Source organism: Furipterus horrens, unplaced genomic scaffold (assembly GCF_987537825.1).
Source record: "Furipterus horrens unplaced genomic scaffold, mFurHor1.1.pri manual_scaffold_6, whole genome shotgun sequence".
In the NCBI taxonomy this organism is placed as follows: Eukaryota; Metazoa; Chordata; class Mammalia; order Chiroptera; family Furipteridae; genus Furipterus; species Furipterus horrens.
Genome location: NW_028327176.1, coordinates 19,872,696 through 19,892,575, shown reverse-complemented (window position 1 = coordinate 19,892,575; position 19,880 = coordinate 19,872,696). Strand labels below are relative to the sequence as shown.

At 39.3% G+C, this 19,880-nt stretch overlaps 1 protein-coding gene and 1 pseudogene across 12 annotated transcripts in view; both read right to left on the bottom strand.

The window, feature by feature from the left end:
* LTBP1 (latent transforming growth factor beta binding protein 1) overlaps positions 1–19,880 on the bottom strand; it is a 376,691-nt gene that overhangs the window by 105,135 nt on the left and 251,676 nt on the right. For 7 of the 12 annotated variants that reach the window (XM_090281121.1, XM_090281125.1, XM_090281124.1 and 4 more), the window contains 6 exons: positions 18,870–18,969; positions 18,302–18,400; positions 8,128–8,253; positions 6,866–6,991; positions 6,200–6,322; positions 2,464–2,583 (listed from right to left, as the gene is read on the bottom strand). In XM_090281121.1, coding sequence (XP_090137247.1) covers positions 2,464–2,583; positions 6,200–6,322; positions 6,866–6,991; positions 8,128–8,253; positions 18,302–18,400; positions 18,870–18,969 — 694 coding nt within the window. The remainder of the gene's footprint in view (positions 1–2,463; positions 2,584–6,199; positions 6,323–6,865; positions 6,992–8,127; positions 8,254–18,301; positions 18,401–18,869; positions 18,970–19,880) is intronic. The other 5 variants (XM_090281123.1, XM_090281128.1, XM_090281130.1 and 2 more) reach the window with 1 other exon arrangement.
* LOC150005816 (replication factor C subunit 3 pseudogene) lies at positions 15,518–17,676 on the bottom strand (annotated as a pseudogene).

Below are 19,880 nucleotides of genomic sequence, written 5' to 3'. Positions count from 1 at the left end.
TTCTCTCTTAGGCTGCTGTCTCTCTCCCATGGCACACATCGCATCTCACACGCCGTGTGCTTCATTGCTTGTTTGTTTATTTGTAAGTGCAATGGCTCTTGGGTAGAAGTGCAAGGTGGGGAGGGAATTTATTTTGTTCACTCTCCAATCCCTACAGACTAGAAAAATTCATGGCATTCATGGCTATATATATGGCAAGATGTGTTGTCAACTCAAAGATGAGCTTAAGTAAGGACTGCACTTTCTGGAAAATATTTTAGAATACTGCAGGTACAAAAGCGAGAACTAACCTGTATAAAGGAACAAAAACAAAAAAGTATGGCTGGGTATCCATGAGCACTGTCAGAGTTTAGCAGAAGAATCCAGTCCATTCATTGGCTCAATATGAGCAGAAAGGCATGTTGCAATATCTATCTGCTTTTTTGCCACACTCAACTTTTCAAAATTTGAAAGCTCTACTACCATAAAAAAAATTACGATGGAAAATCCATTTGGGGATCATCTGCAAAAGAGAAACTGAGATGAGCTCACGTCCAAATGAGCAATGGATGGAACTGCAATTACATCACAGAGAAGCTTGACCTACAGGTGACAGCCTAGCATTTTCCCCAAAACAGGGAACAGTACCCTGCCTACTTTTAACAGTAAATGCACGAGTTCAGGAAGGCGAAAACGAAAGCTATTGCTTGGAACAAGTGGCGAAGTGTGTCACTTTGGTTGAGTAACGGGGTGACTTAGTATTTCTACTTACGATTCTACTGATCTGGTAGGCAAAGCGAAATTACTTTTAAATGAGGTGCTGTGTTTCTGTCACTAAAACTGGAGCAAAGTGCTCACAATTAGATTGATTGCATACACCTAGGTATGAGAAGTCGTTTATTATTATTACCCAATCTAGATAAATGCATTTATATTGAAGAGCAATCACTTGCCAGTTTGGTCAGTCACATTCCATTAGTAAATGCATGAATCAGGGCTGTGTTTATACCAGCACTGTGAATTTTAGTTACTTAAGGTAAAGTGCAGGCTCTGCTCTTGGATTATAATATGCATCAGTATGTGAAAACGAGAACACGAATGGAACCCTCATAGATGACTATAAAATTCATGCCAAATGAGAAAATTAAAACCAAATGCACTTTCTGACCAGCATGGACTACATAAACAAATTCTTATCAAATAAGCAATTGATGAAAAAAATCTTTTCTGCTCCCCAAAGAGAAACATCTCACAACCCTACTGACAGAGACTCTTGGGACAGGCATGAGGCTCAGGGCATGGAGCCACTTCCACCAGGTACAGCTCATGCTGCCTGGCGGGGAGTCCAAGGCTTTGAAATTGGGGGTGTTTTTGCCAAGTCCACTTATCCCACCCTTTCTAAAACACCTAAATGTGTTCCCAGAGAGGCAGAAGTGGGCCAACATTTTTAACAGACCGAGAGGGTCTGGCGTGGTCTACCCCTCATCTTGCAGCAAATCTTCCCTTGATCTCTGTCCTTAGCCACACCAGCCTTTCAGCTGCTAGCATGTGACTTTCTCTGTCAATAAGCCCCCTGCCTATGTGGTTTCCTTTGTCCAAAATGTTCTCTCTCCCATCCCCTTCCCCAGTTAAAAATTAACTCAAGAATTTTCCTAGAGGCAACTCATTCCACCATCTGCGCATGTGCACTGATTTCCAAGACGTCTAGGTGAGTATCCATCTCCCGCACTAGATAGTAAGTTCCATGAGAAAGGCACTTTTTGGGGTCTCTTAACATATCCTCGCCCTCCATACAGCTCTGGGCATATATAGTAAGTTCTTCAGCATGTGTGAAAGAAAGGGCAGAAGGACTGAATGAATGAAAAGTTTAACTTATCAGAGTCTAGCATGGAGTGCAAAAGAGTTCAACTTGTAAGGAAATGATCCTGTGGCGGACAGGAGCACCAAGGAAAACCATTAAAGGGAAAACCTAACTGGAGCACAGATAATTAGAATCAAAGCAAATTTAGCACTTACCATCCTTAATGTTTGATGTAGGTACTAAGTACTTATGAAATACTTAAATAGATACATGTATGACTGTAAGAGGCATGAGCAATCAGTCAAGATTTTCTGTGTCTGCTATTTCTGGTGCAAGCTTGTGTTTGTATGTTTCCTGATTCTACTTAGTCTGTGGTAGCTGCTTCTTATGCTTTTTCTCATTTTTTAAGCATTTTGCTTTCCACCATTCTCCTCCCTGTGGTGATTACTTTTTTCGGTTTTGATTATTTATCACATCAGGGATAACAATGTGTTTTAACCAGAATTACTTGTTGCACGTAAAATCACATATTCTTCATGCCAACTCATTTTCTTAATTTTTCTCCATGGTTAAAACTTCCTTAGGAACTTTTTTTAGAAGTTTTCTAAGAATCTTCAATTGGCTGTCAGAAAACAGGCCAGATAGAAGAACTAAAATGATGATACGAACTCTCTGGTACCTACCAAGACATTGCCCGTTCCATCCTCGGAACCCTTCTGTGCAGGGAACACACTGGTAAGATCCAGGAGAATTCACACACTGCTCACCCGGACAAGTACTTGGAGTCAAACATTCATCAATATCTGAAAAATCAAAAAGCTAGGTCACGGACATTTGATCAAGATACTAAAGTAAAAACGTATTTTTGTGATGAAGGGGGTACATGCACGTCCTATCTAGTGGGAAAAACAGTAACTGGCGAGTGATACACTGAGTCTGCAAACACACACTGATAACACATGGCCAGGTATACGCCTTATTTGAAATATTTACACGTATTGCAAGGAAGACCTTGAACTCAAGTCTCCAACGGCAGAGCCAGAATGCCATTCTGGGAGCTGACAGCTTCTCTGGGGCCACTTTCTGGGCATCAAATCTTTCAAGTCATAGTGTAGCTTGGCAGAAAAAAAATATGTATAAGGAATGAGGATGAGAGGAAGGAAGCCACACAGGGTGGGGAAATAGTAGGTTTCTAGTTGTTTGTACAGAAAGTAACACAATAATAAATAATAATATTAAGAACAAACTCGTTTCGTGTACTCACAACCAAAAACCTACTTTTTCCCTCCCTGTGTATCCATCCAGCTAGAGGTTGGCTCTAAAGCAACTTGATGCTTTGGGGAAATCCTCGCTTTGGCTTCCCGGGTCCAAGAACATCCTGGGTTTGCATACTTTAATTTCATATGATAAGGATTCCTTGGAGGTAGCACAAAAAATCAGGAGAGAATAAATTCATCACATACTTCTAAGATCTCCCAGAAAACATGGTGAAATAATCATACGGTAGTATTTTCTGGTAAAAGTACACCTTTCTCTTCCCATTCACAGCTAACTGAAGTTATTAATCGTTGTTCTTTTCAATGTGAGGAGAAAATAACACCTTAAGTATGGATGGGACTGTGTCAGCAACATCTACTCCAAAAGCAGTAGGCATTTTTCAGAATGGTAAAACAAAATGCAGGAAGCTGAATGTAAGTGATAACACATTAGGTACTGGCACCACTTGAAAATAAGTATTTTTCTGGAGTTGGATTCTGAATTCAAGTGAGTGGATTTAATGTCGAAGTGTTCCAATATAAAAGTATATAAGACCTCTAATCATACTTCAAATATAAACAGATATTTTAGGATATAAAGCTGAAAAGTGAAAGAAATATATAATGATACACAGAACAGGCGCGGGTGTTTGATGTCTTCATTTCGGTAAATTCTCAAAAATTATCTCCCATTATATACCCCTAGATGTGTGTAAAAATGCTTCAAGTAAAAAAGCTGAAGATGCTATTAACATAATAAACACCAGGTCAGCACTGTAATTATTTTTCCTATCAGCGAAAAATTCTTGCCAATAGACAATGACACACAGTGGTTTTTATTTATTTTTTTTAGGTCAGATGTTCTGGAACTTCTTGTTCTACAAAAAGATGATGCTTGCCAGTTTCCCTTTCCAAACAGCATTACATTATTCTCTGGATGGGATTTTTTTTTTTTTTAATAGAACTACAACTGCTAAGTCAGAGTGGGTCACTGAGATAGGCTGGTCCGATAAATAAGCCGCAACGCTGAGCCACACAAGACAACATCCCTGAACTTCCTGCTGCTCACACCTCTGTTTGCTTCTTCCTTCAGCTATTAATTTGAGATTACCTGACTGGTAATATCTTAACGAAAGAAAGTAAGGATGCATGAGATAATGTCTGTAAATTACAACAGGCTCCTTGGAGACTGGCGCCGTTTGAAAGCAACGTTGCTAGTGACAGCTGAGAAAATCTTCGGTGAGCCAGAAGCCCGCGGACCTTTGGTTCTGGTCCACGCAAAATTAGAAAACAGCCATGTTATTTGGCTCCTTCTTCTTCTCAAGCCTTTTCATGGGGATAGAATTATATATTATTTATCCAGGGAACTCTGGTAATATTTCTGTTAAATAATTTGCATACATTGAATATTAGTGAATTGTCTTGTTTTCCATTTACTCACATACTTTTCAAGTTTCTCTTCTACTCCTTTCTACTTTCCATCCTGATGCTATAGTTATTACTTAAATATCTTATCTTCCCATTCTGAGACTGTATGTAGAACTTAAGGATCAGTATTTGATCTCTTTGGGGAGTGTTGCTTTGTACATAAATGTTTATCAAATCAACTCACATCTCCACCACCCTCCCTGTCTCTTTTAACAAAAATACTCCCACAACTATAGGTGAGAAGATCTATACAAAAATAAAAAATAAAAAAACAATAAAAACACCAGGAGTCAGGAAGCTAACGGTGCCTCAGAACAAATAAGGTAACAGGCACTACACAAGATACTGCAACACGCATTTACATTCTCAACAACCCAAGTGATCTTCCTGGTTGCTGTTTTGTAGGCAAAGAGGTAACTTTCAGAGGAGCCAAGAAACTGGCTCCCAGGCAGACAGTTACTAACTGTGGGTTGTGAGCAGGTCCCTGGCTCCTCTCCTCTCTCTTGAGAGTCCCAGGAAGAGGAGAGTAAGGACATGTCACACCTGCGCTCTACCATGTCCCTCGGCCGTCTGGGGAGAGGTCACAGCTCTGTTCTGACACAAGTTGACCAGAGATCCAGACATACAGTGTTGCCACTTCTCTCTCAATTAGAACCGAAGGGGCCGGGGCAGGGGCCCAGCAGGAGGCAGGTGCAGGCTTACCAAGAAATGTCTAATTAGCTCTCCCTCCAGGCCTGGGTCATTAGAACTGTGAAGAAAACCAATCTGCAGAAGCCAAGGGACACGAGAGCAGCTTGCCCCAACTAGTCCACCGCCCCCTGCTCTCGCGAGGCCCAGCCACGCTAGAAAAGAGGCTGATGCTCAGGCCCCAGGCAGGGGACCCCTGGAAGCAGCACCATCCCCACAGCCGGGCTCCTCAAGCACTTGTTTCGAGACCCCTGTGCCTTTGTCGTCACGTTTTCATGGGAGGATTTCAGCACAAGTTCAAGGTAATTTTCTTTTTTTTGTAATGTCTTTGGCTGGTTTTGGTATCAGAGTCATGCTAATTTCTTCATGAAAATAATTAAAAGGAAAGTAACCACCATGGTTTCAAAAAGAACCTGTGTGCAATTTAGACCCACATGAAAATGTTAAATGGTCCATCATTTTGACCGTGCTGTAAAACATTTTCAAAACGAGAGCAAACTCACTGCTGTGGTCAACGATAAAGAAATGTTTATCTAGCACAGTAGGAATTGGACCTGGAGTCGGTCAGACAGAGCTTCTGTGGAGAGCCTGCAAGGAAGTCTTAAAACATAAGACAGACAAGTTGAGACAAAGGAATGTGCCAAGTGAAAAGGTCAAAAACAGAAAGATCAGTGGCAGTTACACCTGCACCATGTCCTGAGATGAATGATCCAGACACTGTAATTACGTCTGGGTTTGTCCTAACTCCGCGAAGAATTGTTCTCATGTGATTTCACTTGAAAGACCAGGGAAAGAAGACACTGAAGTCCTAAGAAAGAGCAGTACGACAGAAAATGGTCCAGACAAAGCCACTGACGTGAGACAAAGAGGCTGTGATGCCAGAGGTGGGAAGAGCGTAGACGAGCTGATGGCGGAAACGGGCTGTTGGTGGGAAAACCCAGGCTGGGGGCCTGCCACCCCAGGTCCTCCGCCCGGCCCTGCACGTCACAGCCAGGCTCACTCCGCACTCAGAGGTGGCACTGCCGGCCCGCTCTCTCGGCAGACTCACCCGCGCAGTGTCCTCCTGGGGTCATGCGGTAGCCGCTGTCACAGTGCTTGCACCGGAAGGCCCCCACGGTGTTGATGCAGTGACCTTCTCCACACACATCCGGCCTCAGGCACTCGTCCACATCTACGTAAAGCAGGAAAGATGGTCGACTTTTATTTCCTAAAATATCATTTCAAACCTCTCCCATCTCCCAGTGGGGTTCGAGTTTAAGAATAAAGTAACTGATTCCTCCAATGGCCTGCTTCAAAATGGAGTGGTTTTGAATTTTTTGTGGGATCCGAAAGAAACCTTTGGTCTTTGTACACACTTGACACTCTTTATTTAAAAGTGTTGGAGAAATAATAGTCTAATAACTATGTATTGTGTTTACTGGGGGAATCACTTTGCAAGTTATATTTATAGTCTAACAAGTATGCTGTACACCTGAAACTAATATAATATTAAATATCAACTGTAATTGAAAAAAAAATTTTAAATGCCAAAACAAGTGTTGGAGAGAAAAAACTTCTATTTCTGTATCTTTCAGTATCCAGCAGATTACATAGTCATAGCAGGTGTTTAATAAAAACTCTGTGTTGTCTCAATAAACACTGAACCGATGGGATCTTAGGGAAGGTTGAAACCCCAATCTGGGAAGTTATGCACCAGAGAGAACACAGCCATTACCTATGCACTTAGTACCCTCCTCACTGGCCATAAATCCGGCTGGGCAAATACACAAGAAACTCCCCTCTGTGTTTTCACAGCGTCCCTGGGAGCAGAGGTGTTGGACCTGCGTGCATTCATCAATATCTGTTAAGAAAATTATGGATAAAAGGATAAGCATACTGTAGCATGAAATTCTCAGTCTCCAGGTTCATGAAATACCAGCAGGCTCCCTGGGTTCCACAAACCTTCCTGGCTGACGACAAGAAGGCATGATTGTTCTCCTCAGAAACTTGGAAGACTGTTACTGGGAAGAGGGGATACACATTGTGGATTGCCTCAAAAGCTAAAACTACAATCATGACATTGGTGTTTCAAAGAGATAGATTTCAGGTCAATACAGAAGGACCTGCCTGACAACTGGAGTCATCTAAGCTTGGGAGTCTGCTGTGCCTCTCCCAGGCCGGGACAGCAGGAACAGTCAGGAGTGTTGTGAAAGGGACGCTCCCACACAGGTGGAGCTAGACCAGATCATCCTGACTGTCCTTCCAACTTTATATCTTATGGTTCTAATAATGGATACAGTGTATGAAAATGAAAGAGGAATAGTTATATTATCAGCAGGTGGATGTCCCCTTACCCACCACATATATATACAAATCCAAATAACAAAAGTCACAAGTGCTATTTAATGGCAGGTAGCGTATTATAGTAATATTCATTAGCTATATGCCTTTGTTGCTTTAATTCGCCTTATAACCTTTAGTTTCCAAAAACTAAATTAGGGTTAACACATTAAACTGATTTACCTAACACCATCACACCTCTTTCTGAGAAACATTTTTCCAAAGAATACATCAGTAACTGTCAGCATTTACTGATTTTCAATTTAGAAATCCCTATTAGAAATGGGATTTTATGCACTTTGAGAAAAAAATTCTTTATTGCAACATATATTAATATTAATTTGATTTTACTAAATATATATTTTTATAGCTAGCTATTTCTAAAACTCTTATTTTATATACTTTACCTGAAAAACATTTGGAAATCACTTCACCTTTATGTAATTGTATTACACATGGCAAGGTAGGCAGTATCAAACCAAGAGGTAAGAGATTCCCATGAGTTTAGCAAACCTATTTTTGAGCATCCTTAGCTCCAGGATAACATTTTTAAAGTATTAAACACAGTAATACTTTCCCCTGATAATTACAGGAAAAAGTTCTTAATGTGTAAATATCTGCTATTTAATAACTCCGTCTATGAAAAGTATCTCTTACCAACACATTTCCTCTGTTGCTCACTGAACTTGTAGCCCTCGTAGCATATACAGGTGTACCTCACCGGCAGGTTAATGCAGTGTCCTGCTCCACAAATGTCAGGGTTCACAGTACATTCATTGATTTCTTTAAAAATAAATAAATGTGCGGTAAGAAAACAGATATAAACATCAAGATTTCATTGCTACTTGTAAACCATTACTTTGTGTTTCCCGATTAGCTTATCACTGGAGAGGCAATTAAAAGGTGGTCACCTCTAAAATCAAGTATAAATTCATCTGATTACTTTATAATTGTTCCACTAGGCCCTGCCAAGGTGTTCATTCCTAATGAAACACCTTCTAAGATGAACTGGAGTGAGTGGAAACTCAGAAAAGAGGCCATGTTGGAAGTTGTAAGACAATCAATTCTTAATTTCTAAGATGGCCTATTAATGAGTTTCTATCCACCTAAATGTATCTTAGAGACAGTGGACTTTCTGAGAAGATATATACGGTAAATTGGCATTTGTTAGCAAGCCAAATTCAAGTTTCAACAACTATGTCCAATAAGTGAAACTTCTGGGTGTAATTTTACTCTTAACTGGCCAATTCCAACATGAGCACATTTTATTTCTATTGGTGAAGTAGAATCTTCTTCCAAATCTTCTCTGCTAACTTCCTCCCTTGCTCTTCTACTGAGTCCTGCTTGAGACTTGCTTCTTCCAGAAAGCCTGAGAAGATGAGCCCCAAGTCCTCACTCCACTGACAGACGCTGTACTGGAGACAGGCTCACAGGAGTCCACGGGGGGTCGGGTGGGGGACGCCAGAAAATGGAGCTTAATTACCAAAAGGACCTGAGGACTCAAAGGTGGCCTCCTGAGATGACTTACTCCCCTAAAATAGTCTGCTTTCAATGACCTTTCTAAGGCAGTATAGTGGAGGTGGGGCAGTGGTCAGCAGTCCCATCTTGGAGACAGTATAGGTACAAATCTTGCTGTCCTTTCTGTCACACTGGGGCAAACAACTCAAAAATTCTATGCCTCACTTTTCAGCACATGTAAAATGGGAATACTCACAGGCACCAACTACAGACTGTCAGATTCAAAGGAGATAAATAATACATGGAGACTAATGCCTGGCACATGATAGACGCTTAAATAAGTTAGCCTTACATCATTATTATATTGTTCCTATGGAAGCCACTTAAGAATATACAACAAAGAAACAGCACATTTAAAAGAACAACTATTAGCCCTGGCAGGTGTGGCTCAGTGGACTGAAGGCCGGCCTGTGAACTGAAAGGTCGCCGGTTCAATTCCCAGTCAGGGCACATGCCTGGGTTTCAGGCCAGGTCTCCGGTTGGGGGCATGCGAGAGGCAATTAATCAATGTATCTCTCACACATTGATGTTCCTCTCCTTCTCTTTCTCCCTCCCACCCCCTCTCTCTAAAAATAAATAAAAATATATTTTTTAAAAACAACAGCTATTAGCTCATTGTCATCACATAGTAAACAATGCTTGGAACATGTGTTGTCATGGAAGGAAGAGTGGCCCAGCATAAGAATATGTGGCTTCGAGGATGACAAGCTAAAGCCCAGCCTTGTCATTAGGGTCTGTAATTTAAATGAGAAGAAAACCAGGTGTGCTCCTACCAATGCCTCACTCTGCATTCTGTAGAGGAAGGATGTGAAAAACAGTGCCTTAACACACAGATTCGCTATGGAAACCACCTACGAGGGGCTGAGGCTCCTTTCTAAAACCCAAACCACATTCTTCCCATCTCATCCAGTGTAGATACAAGATGCAAGTCACTTGAAAAGTTGCTAGGATCTAAAAGAAAGCATATGAATACAGAGCTGCAGTATTTTACACAAAATCACTTGGAGGTAAGAGAAAACCACACATCTATGAATACAAATTACTGCTATCTTCAGAGAGCCTCGTTACGCTAATTCACTTTCAGAAGAATAGATCTGTTTATACTCAGTATAATATAAAATTATACAAGAATAAAATAATTCAAAAAGCTAAAAACATGGGTGATTAATATGATTGCTTAAACATAAGTGATGGGCAATTATAACAAAAAGTGAATTATGATACATATACAGGGTGGGAAAAAAGTAGGGTTACAGTTGTGAGCACATGAAATACATACTTTATTCCTGTATTATTTATTAATTTTTGTATTACTTTCCATACAAACAACTGTAAACCTACATTTGCCCCATCCTGTATCCTGTATAACACAGATTATTACATAATCAGTAACAGAATAGGAAAATGTTTATTTGTACAAAATATAGTTGGGTGTAAATTTTAACACAGATGTCACCTCAATTACAAACTACACAGAAAAGATTATAAGGAAATAAATTTAGTGTCATGATTATGGGGTTTGGTGGTTTTATAAAAATATTTTCCTGTATTTTTCAAAATTTCTATAATGAGTGTGTATAATTATAAGCAGAAAGGTCGTCCTTTAAAAAATTATTATTTCTATGTGTCACAAAAATCTGAAGGTGAAAAGTAATTTTCTCAATGCTATACCCATAGACCCTCAGGTAAGCATTCTCTTCTGTTTATAGGAATTATTTAGTAGATTAATGTGAAAAGCACACCTCCAATCATCTAACCCATGTTATAGTTAGATGCCTTGTTTGAATATTATTGCTATTTACACTTCTTGGTTTTCTTTCTTTGTAACTACTGATCTTTATACCCTTCACTGCCATTTTCTTAAGACAGAAAGGACATTGACCAGATATGCAAAAAGAAAAAACAGAAGATAAATTAATAACTAGGGACAAAAATTCAGAACAAATCAAAAGCCTATAAAAACCTGGGATTTTCATGAAATGTTTGATCAGTACTCACTGCCCTGTCCCCCCAACCCATACTAATTTGTTGATTACCAAGTATTTCACTTTTCAAGCATATCAGAATGGATTTTTTTACATGTGTGAGCAAATGTCTTCAAAAATGTGATGCTAAATTTACATGAGATACATTCCTATGCCACAGTTTGCCAACACATGTAAATAGTGTCTTCTTAAGTCAGCTCTAATAGATAAATTCTTAATTATAACTCTTTAATCTTAGGAAATGAAATGAATGTTAATAGTCTTTCCTTCCAATGTAGTATCTTGAGTAGAAGCTGTGAGGTTGCAACTACATTCATGAGGCATGTTGAGGATCTTGAGCTGATCACCTCATAGATTAATGACTATCTCAAGATGCAGGTTGAAAATGCTGATCCCAATGGGAAAGGCACTAACATGTAATAATATGTCCCTCTGACACCACTAGAGGGTACTAAGAGATACATCAAAGATGTGAAGGGAAATTTACTAAAATATACATGATTTCTACAGTCGGTGCCATTTTCCACCCAAATCATTAATTCATGTAACTTTCATCAGTCTGACCTCAGAAATCCCCTTCACTGCTAGGCTAGGCAGAACTCCGCCCTTCTACACAGAGAGTCATCATGATATCTTCAAAACATCGCTGCTGCTTTCTCTTCACCAGTCATCCAAAGTTCATCATCATCACTTTTTAAGGTAAGACTAAATTACCCGTACTTGTAAAACTTTAAAAAACATGTCTCCTATCATCTTGTCCCATGCTGCCCCTCCTCTTCTATTAAGTTTTCTTTCTTTAGCACATATTATTACACAGAAAAGCAAGTCCTGATGGTATTGTCTGGATGAATAAGGAAAGCTTCCTGCTTTTTCCATGTTTTTTTTTGTTTTTTAAGAGAAAAGGCATTATGCTTTTTAGTTTTTGAAGAGGTCACCCACACATGGGTATGTGAAACTGTTCCCGGAGAATGGGTCAGTGTATGTTGAAACACACATTTCTTGGATTAGTCTGTGCTGACATGTGCCCTGGAAATACGGCAAAGCCTCACTCAGGAAGCATTAATTTCTGGTCTCTGTGGAACTCTAGGTAATGGGAAGCCTTGTCTCCTTCAGCACATTTGGTTTCCCAGAGAGAACGTCAAGAGACTTGTTCCCCCTGGACTCTCCCATGTGACCCCATCACATGCCCCGTGGCACTCAGGATCACCTTCCCCTACCCTCCTGTATGTGCCCCCGAAACAACTTCACCTTCACTGGGTCAAGGACCTTAGTCTTTTTCCCACTGGGGTCCATTTAGAATTTGGAAAAAGAGCCACAATGAAACGCCAGTGGAAAACCAAATGCTCTCTTTATCCCTGCAACGAGGCCAACGGTGGATTTAGGAGTTTGGTATCTCTGTTATATTTTCTAGAATTAAATGAAAAAGAAAGCTTTTGGCAAAATATGAAAAAGAGTATGCTGACCTTTAGATTTTTTTTTTCCCCTCATCGTATGATTGTTCAAGATAAATAAATAAATAAAACGAACATGGAAAGATTCAAGCATTGTGATTTTACATGGGAAAAGAAAAAGGAGTTCATTTTCCATCAGCATACATAGTTTATTGACACTGTAATGACACTGGTAATATGCTTCAGGGACATACATCCCTGTAAAGGGGTCAATTATGAGTTCTGGGAAAGACCTGATGAGCAAATAGTTCTTTTAAATCTTTGGGCTATGATAACCACAAAGGTTTCTGCAAAGGCAGTCATGAAGTCAAAGAATGGTTACTGGCTGGTCTACAAGGACCAGGAGAAAGTTTGGGAAGAGCAGGAGGAAGCGTCATATGTTAACTCATGGAAAGGTTTACAAAATGCCCTGGCTTCCTAACTGCCACACAATGAGCATAAACCGTCCCACAACAATTGAAACAGATGTTTCCACTTTGCAAATATTTGCCAGAGAAATAAAGGTTTCATTTTTCAACCTATCCTTGAGCTGTTAAGACACTATGCTAAATCAAGAATTTATATGCTGAAATGTATAATTTATTTGGAAACAGAGTGCCGATAGTGTTGCAAGCCACCAACTCAGCTGTTCAGAGTGGAAAATATCACACTTATTTCCTGCAAATATGTGGCTCACTTTATAATTATTGCATGTCAAAGGGTGTCTGACAAAATCTGAAAGTCTACTTCCAATCTCACCATCGTAAAGATATCATCACTAGGCAATGTGGAGCTGATTTTATTTATTTTAGACTCCTTATAATTCTATCCCTTTCTTCAACTTATGGAAGAAACTAATAGTGGCAAATAACATTAACCTCTTCTGTGTTTTAGGGGGGAAAAATCATTACATAATATTCCTAAGAGAACCGATCACATCACTCCCTCAATCTATGTTTGGCTCTCAAATCAAACCAGTGGGAACATCTATATTTAGATTTAAATTAAATCTGATATAATTTAAAAGTCTTCTTGTTCTACTGTAGATTACTGAATTATAGTGTAGCTCCAAAATTGCAAACCATTTTAATTCAGAGACTATTTATAATTTCTCCCCATGGACTGCGTCAGCTTCTATTGGAAGGGAGAGCACCTACAAATGCTGCATGAAAATGAAATTTCAACGTTAACTTGTTTCCTGGAAGGAAATATTTGTGCCTCAAACATAGAATAGCAGATGCTAGCCCTGGCTTTCTGCCAAACTCCAATTAAGCTCTTTAACATCTTCATATAGCACAGCTATGTTCATTTTTTTCAATCAGCTCTGTAGTTCAGCTGAAACTAAGTAACTTCACTTTGTCATTGCTCCCACAGCTGCATTGAAATGACAAAACTACATTTATCCAGCCAAACTGAACCTCCACAAAGCTAGTTTGCAAGACATCTTGTCCACTGAAAAGCCAGCCATTCTTAAAAAGACACAAATGGAAGTGTATTTTTGACATTGGAAAACAGAAATACGTTATATATATCGTGGATTACTTGTCACACTGCAATTTTTAAAAAAAAACTCAGGTTAACAGTGAGAAGATCCTTGCTGACCAAAATAGTGTACTACATTTTCGTATGCATTGCCGGGCCTAACTGCCGCAGTATCTTTTAGATGTGTTTATTTACTAAAGTGCATGCACACATAAATGACATCAGAATGGAGAGCAGCTATTTTAGCCATCCATGGTCATTAAAAAAAAATATTTTATTGTGTCACTCTAGAAATACTTACAAAAACTAACATTTTTTAAATATTTTTATTAGTATTAATAGCAAAATCAAAGAGCAATTGCCATGAATAACTGAGGAAGGCCCTGGCTCTGGGTGCAGGTGGGCGCCCTGAATGGGGTGAAAATGAACTGCTAAGTCCACAATGTGACTGCGCCCTTCACCTTGGGACCAAGGTACCTTTAAAAAATACTTCCCAGTCTGCTCACTCAATTCAAATTTCTAAGTGAACGTATATCCACATTTTTGAGAAAATGGCTAGAAGTTTTTGGTGTTTTAAAGACATAAAAGTTGTATATATTTTACATAATTGAGTAATTGCATATTATTGCATATGTGTATTCAACTATATATTTGTTTTTAACATAGAAAGTACATATGTATGTACTGCGGTGAAATAATCACCACAATCCAACAAGTGAACATATCTATCAAGCACATTTCTATCTGAAAAATGACACATATAATGCTTTTGAGGAAAGAAGTATTTTAAAGGAGGCTGCAAACTTCTCTTTCAGCTTCTATTACACAATGCCAATCTCATCCTGAACAGACGTTGAGATAATGCATCTGAATGGTCTTTTTTCTGACTATAAAACTAATATCTTCCCACTGTAGAATATAAAAAAAATTCTACAACAATCCCCAAACCTCGTGGATCCTACTACAAAAAAATCACTGCTAATACTCTGGTGTACTTTTCCAGCATTTTCTCAACATAGATGTCTTTTTTACATAACTGGTATAATACTCTATGTGCTTCATTTTTAATACAATTCCTCTTTTATTTAACAATATTGTGTGACCATTTCCTGCTAAATTTTAATAAATTTCTTCAAAAATACTACATTTGATGAGAGCATGATGTTCCAGTGCATAGATATAACATAACTATTTCACTATAGTTAAGTGTTTAGGTTATCTCTACATTTTCTCTGTTATACATGGTGCTACAGTAAGTAACCATTTATATAAACCATTATCCATGTCGCTGGGGACCTTATTTCCTGACACTAGAGATCTCAGTATTGGATAACTGAGTCAAAAGTCCTGGATATTTTTAAAGTTCTTGCTACACATCACCAGTTTGTGCTTTTCAGAAAAGTTGAACCCATTTACATTCCTTCAGCAATGTGAGAGCCTTAGAATCTCACGCTATAAGAATTACACACTAATCTGATAAAAGTAAAGAATTATTTTAATTTGCAATTCTTTGACTACTAGTAAAGTTGAAATTTCCTTTTATATATTTTTCTTGGTATTGTTTTTCTCTATGAATTATTGAGTATATTATTTCCTCTTTTTTCTTTTTTTTTAAAGTAAAGTTAGTTTATTTTACCTGCAGCTCTTCCAATATAAACTGAAAGTAAATGCTGATACTGAGGAAATATTAGGAAGAATCACTGATAGATGTCCGGACATCATATCTTCTAATCCAGCCTCCACGAACTTCTTATATAGTGCCATGCCTCTGGCCGCAAAAACTTCCAGTGACCAATGGCTTTACTAGCCACCTGCAGGCAATGTTCACAGTAAGCTGCCACCTGGGCCACTTCTCCCTTCAGATGTCTATCACATGGTGTAAAAGTTCTGGAGAGGCCCTTACTGATGATCTCAGGAGGAATACCAAGAGCAAAGAGCTCACAGAGTCTTCAGGACCTTCCAGGAGTCTCTGTGGAGTCTGCTGACTGATAATAGCATTGGCAGTCTCCCTCAGACACACCTCCCAGTCTGTTTCCGGGACATCTTCATCTGCAGTAAAATGAGATTGTTGCACTCTGCAGGCTTCACGTGTAAGTAGGGCTTTTCTGAGATTTCGGTAGGACTCCTGTGGCAGGCTATGAGCCAGCTGGGATGGAAGATTCAGAACTTCCTTTTTGCACACATGGAAAATGCTGGGAGCTGGCACGTGAACTGCCTGACACCTACTATGCAGGGGTGTTATCACTTTAGATGTAGAACTGCAACACCAGATCTATCTGCAGGTACACATGTACTTTCCCATGGTTCTACCCAAGGCATGTTGAGCATGTTCGGAGAGTCTGTCAACCACTGGCAATAAAACCACTTTACCATCTCCTTGTTTCAGGTTGCTGTGATCGTGCCACTGTTTTCAACATCTCCTGAATTACTACTCTGTCACTATTCCCAGCATCACAGGGATTAACTTCAAGGTGGTAACTGCTTGCAATAGTGCTAACTTCAATTTTCTTTTTAGAGAAAGTTGGGATGGTCTGATCATCAATTTTCTTTTTTTAAAAATATATTTTATTGATTATGCTATCACAGTTATTCCAATTTTTCTCCCTTTGCTTCCCTCCACCCAGCACCCCACATTCCCCCAAGTAATCCCCCTCCTTAGTTCATATATAGGGGTCCTGCATATAAGTTCTTTGGCTACTTCATTTCCTACTGTTCTTAACATCCCCCTGTCTATTCTATACCTACCAATATATATTAATCCCTGTACCTTTTCCCCTCCTTCTCCCTCTTCTCCCTCCCAGCTGATAACCCTCCAAATGATCTCCCTGTCTATGATTTTGTTTCTGTCCTGCTTGTTTGCTTAGTTTGTTTTTTAGATTCACTTGTTGATAGCTGTGAATTTATTCTCATTTTAATGTTCATAGTTTTGATCTTCTTTTTCTTAAACAAGTCCCTTTAACATTTCATGTAATAATGGCTGGGTGATGATGAACTTCTTTAGCTTCACCTTGTCTGGGAAGCACTTCATCTACCCTTCAACTCTAAACAGTTGCTTTGCTGGGTAGAGCAATCTTGGCTGTAGGTCCCAGCTTTTTATGACTTGGAATATTACTTGCCAGTCCCTTCTAACCTGCAAAGTGTGTTTTGAGAAATCAGCTGACCTCCTTTGTAGGTAACTCTCTGATTTTCTCTTACTGCTTTTAAGATTTGCTACTATCTTTAACCTTTGGCATTTTAATTATGATGTGTCTTGGTGTGGTCTTCTTTGGGTCCATCTTGTTTGGGACTCTGTGCTTCATGGACTTGTACGTCTATCCCCATCACCAAATTAGGGAAGTTTTCTTTCATGATTTTTTTCAAACAAGGTTTCAAGTTTTTGCTCTTCCTCCTCTCCTTTCAGCACCCCTATGACTTTAATGTTGGTAGGTTTGAAGTTGTCCCAGAGCCCCTTAGCTATCCTTGTTTCTTTTGGATTCATTTTTCTTCTTGCTGTTCTGATTGAATGCTTTTTTCTTCCTTATGTTCTGAATCATTGATTTGATTCTCGGCTTCATCCCTTCCACTGTTGGTTACCTGTAATTTTTTCTTTATTTCACTTAGTGTAACCTTCATTTCTGCCTATGTCTTTTTTATGCTGTTGAAGTACCCAGTGGGTTCCTTGAGCATCCACACACTAACAGATGAGGAAAGTTACCACATTGCACCAGGCTGCTCTGCTGCACCACCCGCTCCTTGTCATGATCCAGTCATCCCAAAGAGCAGGGCCGGTGTTTGTCCATCCAGAGGCTCATGCCAGCTGGAGTTCCGAGCCAGATGCTTTAAGGTCCCACACACTCCCTGCACCCCATTCATTTCATATTGTTTTTTTATTGATTTATAAGAGCTCTCTGTGCATTAAGGATATTAACTTTTAGGCTGATTTGTTTCAAATTATGATACATTTTCATACTTTGTCACTAATGATTAAAATAATGTTTATTATAAAGAATTTTAAAAATATATAAAAACATATCGAAAGACATAAAGATTACCCACGGTCCTGTTAACTGGCAATAGTTAAACACTTTGCTGCATTGTCTCCTTTTCTGTTTGTAAATGTTTAAAAAATAAAATTAGAATCATTATATGATGTTCTGTATTTCTTCATATTATGCCATTAAGCATCTCCTTGTGACATTAAGTATTCTTTTAAAACATTACTTCCATAGCTATTTGATACTACACCACATTATGCACCATAATTTATTTAAACATATTCCTCCTTCTAAAACAGATTATTTCCAAATCTTGCTGTTATGACTAACCGTGCCATAAGCAATGTTACATATTTGACACAATTTTGATACCATATTTAAAATGAAGTTCACAGCCATGTGTCTTCCACATGCTACATAAGATAACAGATAGCGCACCTACCTGTTACTTGAGTAGGTGCAATAACTTGGCTGGCACTTGATGTAGAAGCGTCAGGAGCTACTTCCACAGGTACAGGAGGTGATGTTTTTTCAATTACTACTAAACAAGAAGGGAGGGGATCCGAAGGAAATTAAAGCCAGTTAGATGCATTGAGATGCCATTTCAAAATGAAGCATAATTTAGTCTCATAACATACCACAGTAGTTCTCAGATAGAAAGAACTGTTATTGGTTCCTAAAGCTCCTGGTATTAACCTATGGCCCAGGTTCCAACATTTAACAAGAATATCTGGGAACAATTCAGAAGCTAAGGGAAAATGACCCTTCATCAAATGATAGCCCTCAATAATGTTCTAATAATAAATACTACTCTTCACCAAATAGTGAAAAACGTTTCTTTTGCCATTATAATACTCACAATACTAATATTATATGAGTATATTGATATCCTTGAGTGTATAATTCTAATGATGTATTAAACTTTAAAATCAAAGACACACAATATTCTTATCTTCCGCTTTTATTGAGAATAAATACTCTTACAAGCAGCAGAGATGAACGAAGACTACCTGGGAACTGTGGGTGCAGGTGAATAGTTGAAACGCCTGGAGAGAGCTGGGGCTGACCAGGCTCAAGTTTGGTTTTCTCTTGATCCAGTGAAGGTATTTCCTGCACAGTTGTATTAAAAAGACAAAAACAGAACTGCAAGTAGGAACTACTTTTAGTTTCCACTTATAAATACTTTTATTTAAGTAACTCTACTCTTAGAAAAGCAACAAGTAGCACAGGACATGAGACAAAAACCTATGCAATTGTGTGATTTAAAAAAAAAGCAATGAATGAAGGCTGGGCCCCTACTCTGGCGAGCGCCAGGTTTCTCCCGCAGGGCTAATCTGTGCACGCATTCCTCACCTATTTCCCAAGGACCCACAGCAAAAGGTCTTTGCAGACATTTTAAACAAACACCTTGGCTCAGGGACCCACACTTGATCGGGAACAAAACTAACCCCTAAGGAGAACTAAACCACCAGCTCATTCACATGTGGCTCTGCCCCAGATTAGATAATGAATATAACAGATGTGTCATAACAAAATGCACAACATTAAAATGTCTATGTGGGTCAGTTATTACGGCCGCCCTTAACCTCACATCTAATAACTTTGCACCTCCCGCTCTTACAAGAATAGCAGACCAGCACAGAAACCGAAAAACGGGGCCTGGGTGGGGTACCCCAGGCTTCCTGTGTCCCGTCCTGCTCCTGTGCTCTGGACCACAAGCAAAGAGACTCATGATTCAGCTTCTGGTCCAGGACCTTGGGGCTCATGCAGACCGGACAACAGGGCTGATGAGGATCTGTGAGCTTTGCCCACACCGGTGTGGGGCCAGGGTGCTCAGATCATCACTTCAGTAAATATTCATCAAGTTACTTGGTCACAGTTACTCTGCATACTCCCTATCTATTTGTCCGTCTGTCTGTCTGTCTCCTCTCTCTTTTCTCTCTTTCTCCCTCCCTCCCTTTCATTTTTTAATAATTACATTCTCTTTTTATTCACTGTTCACCTTACTGTCAACTTCCCTT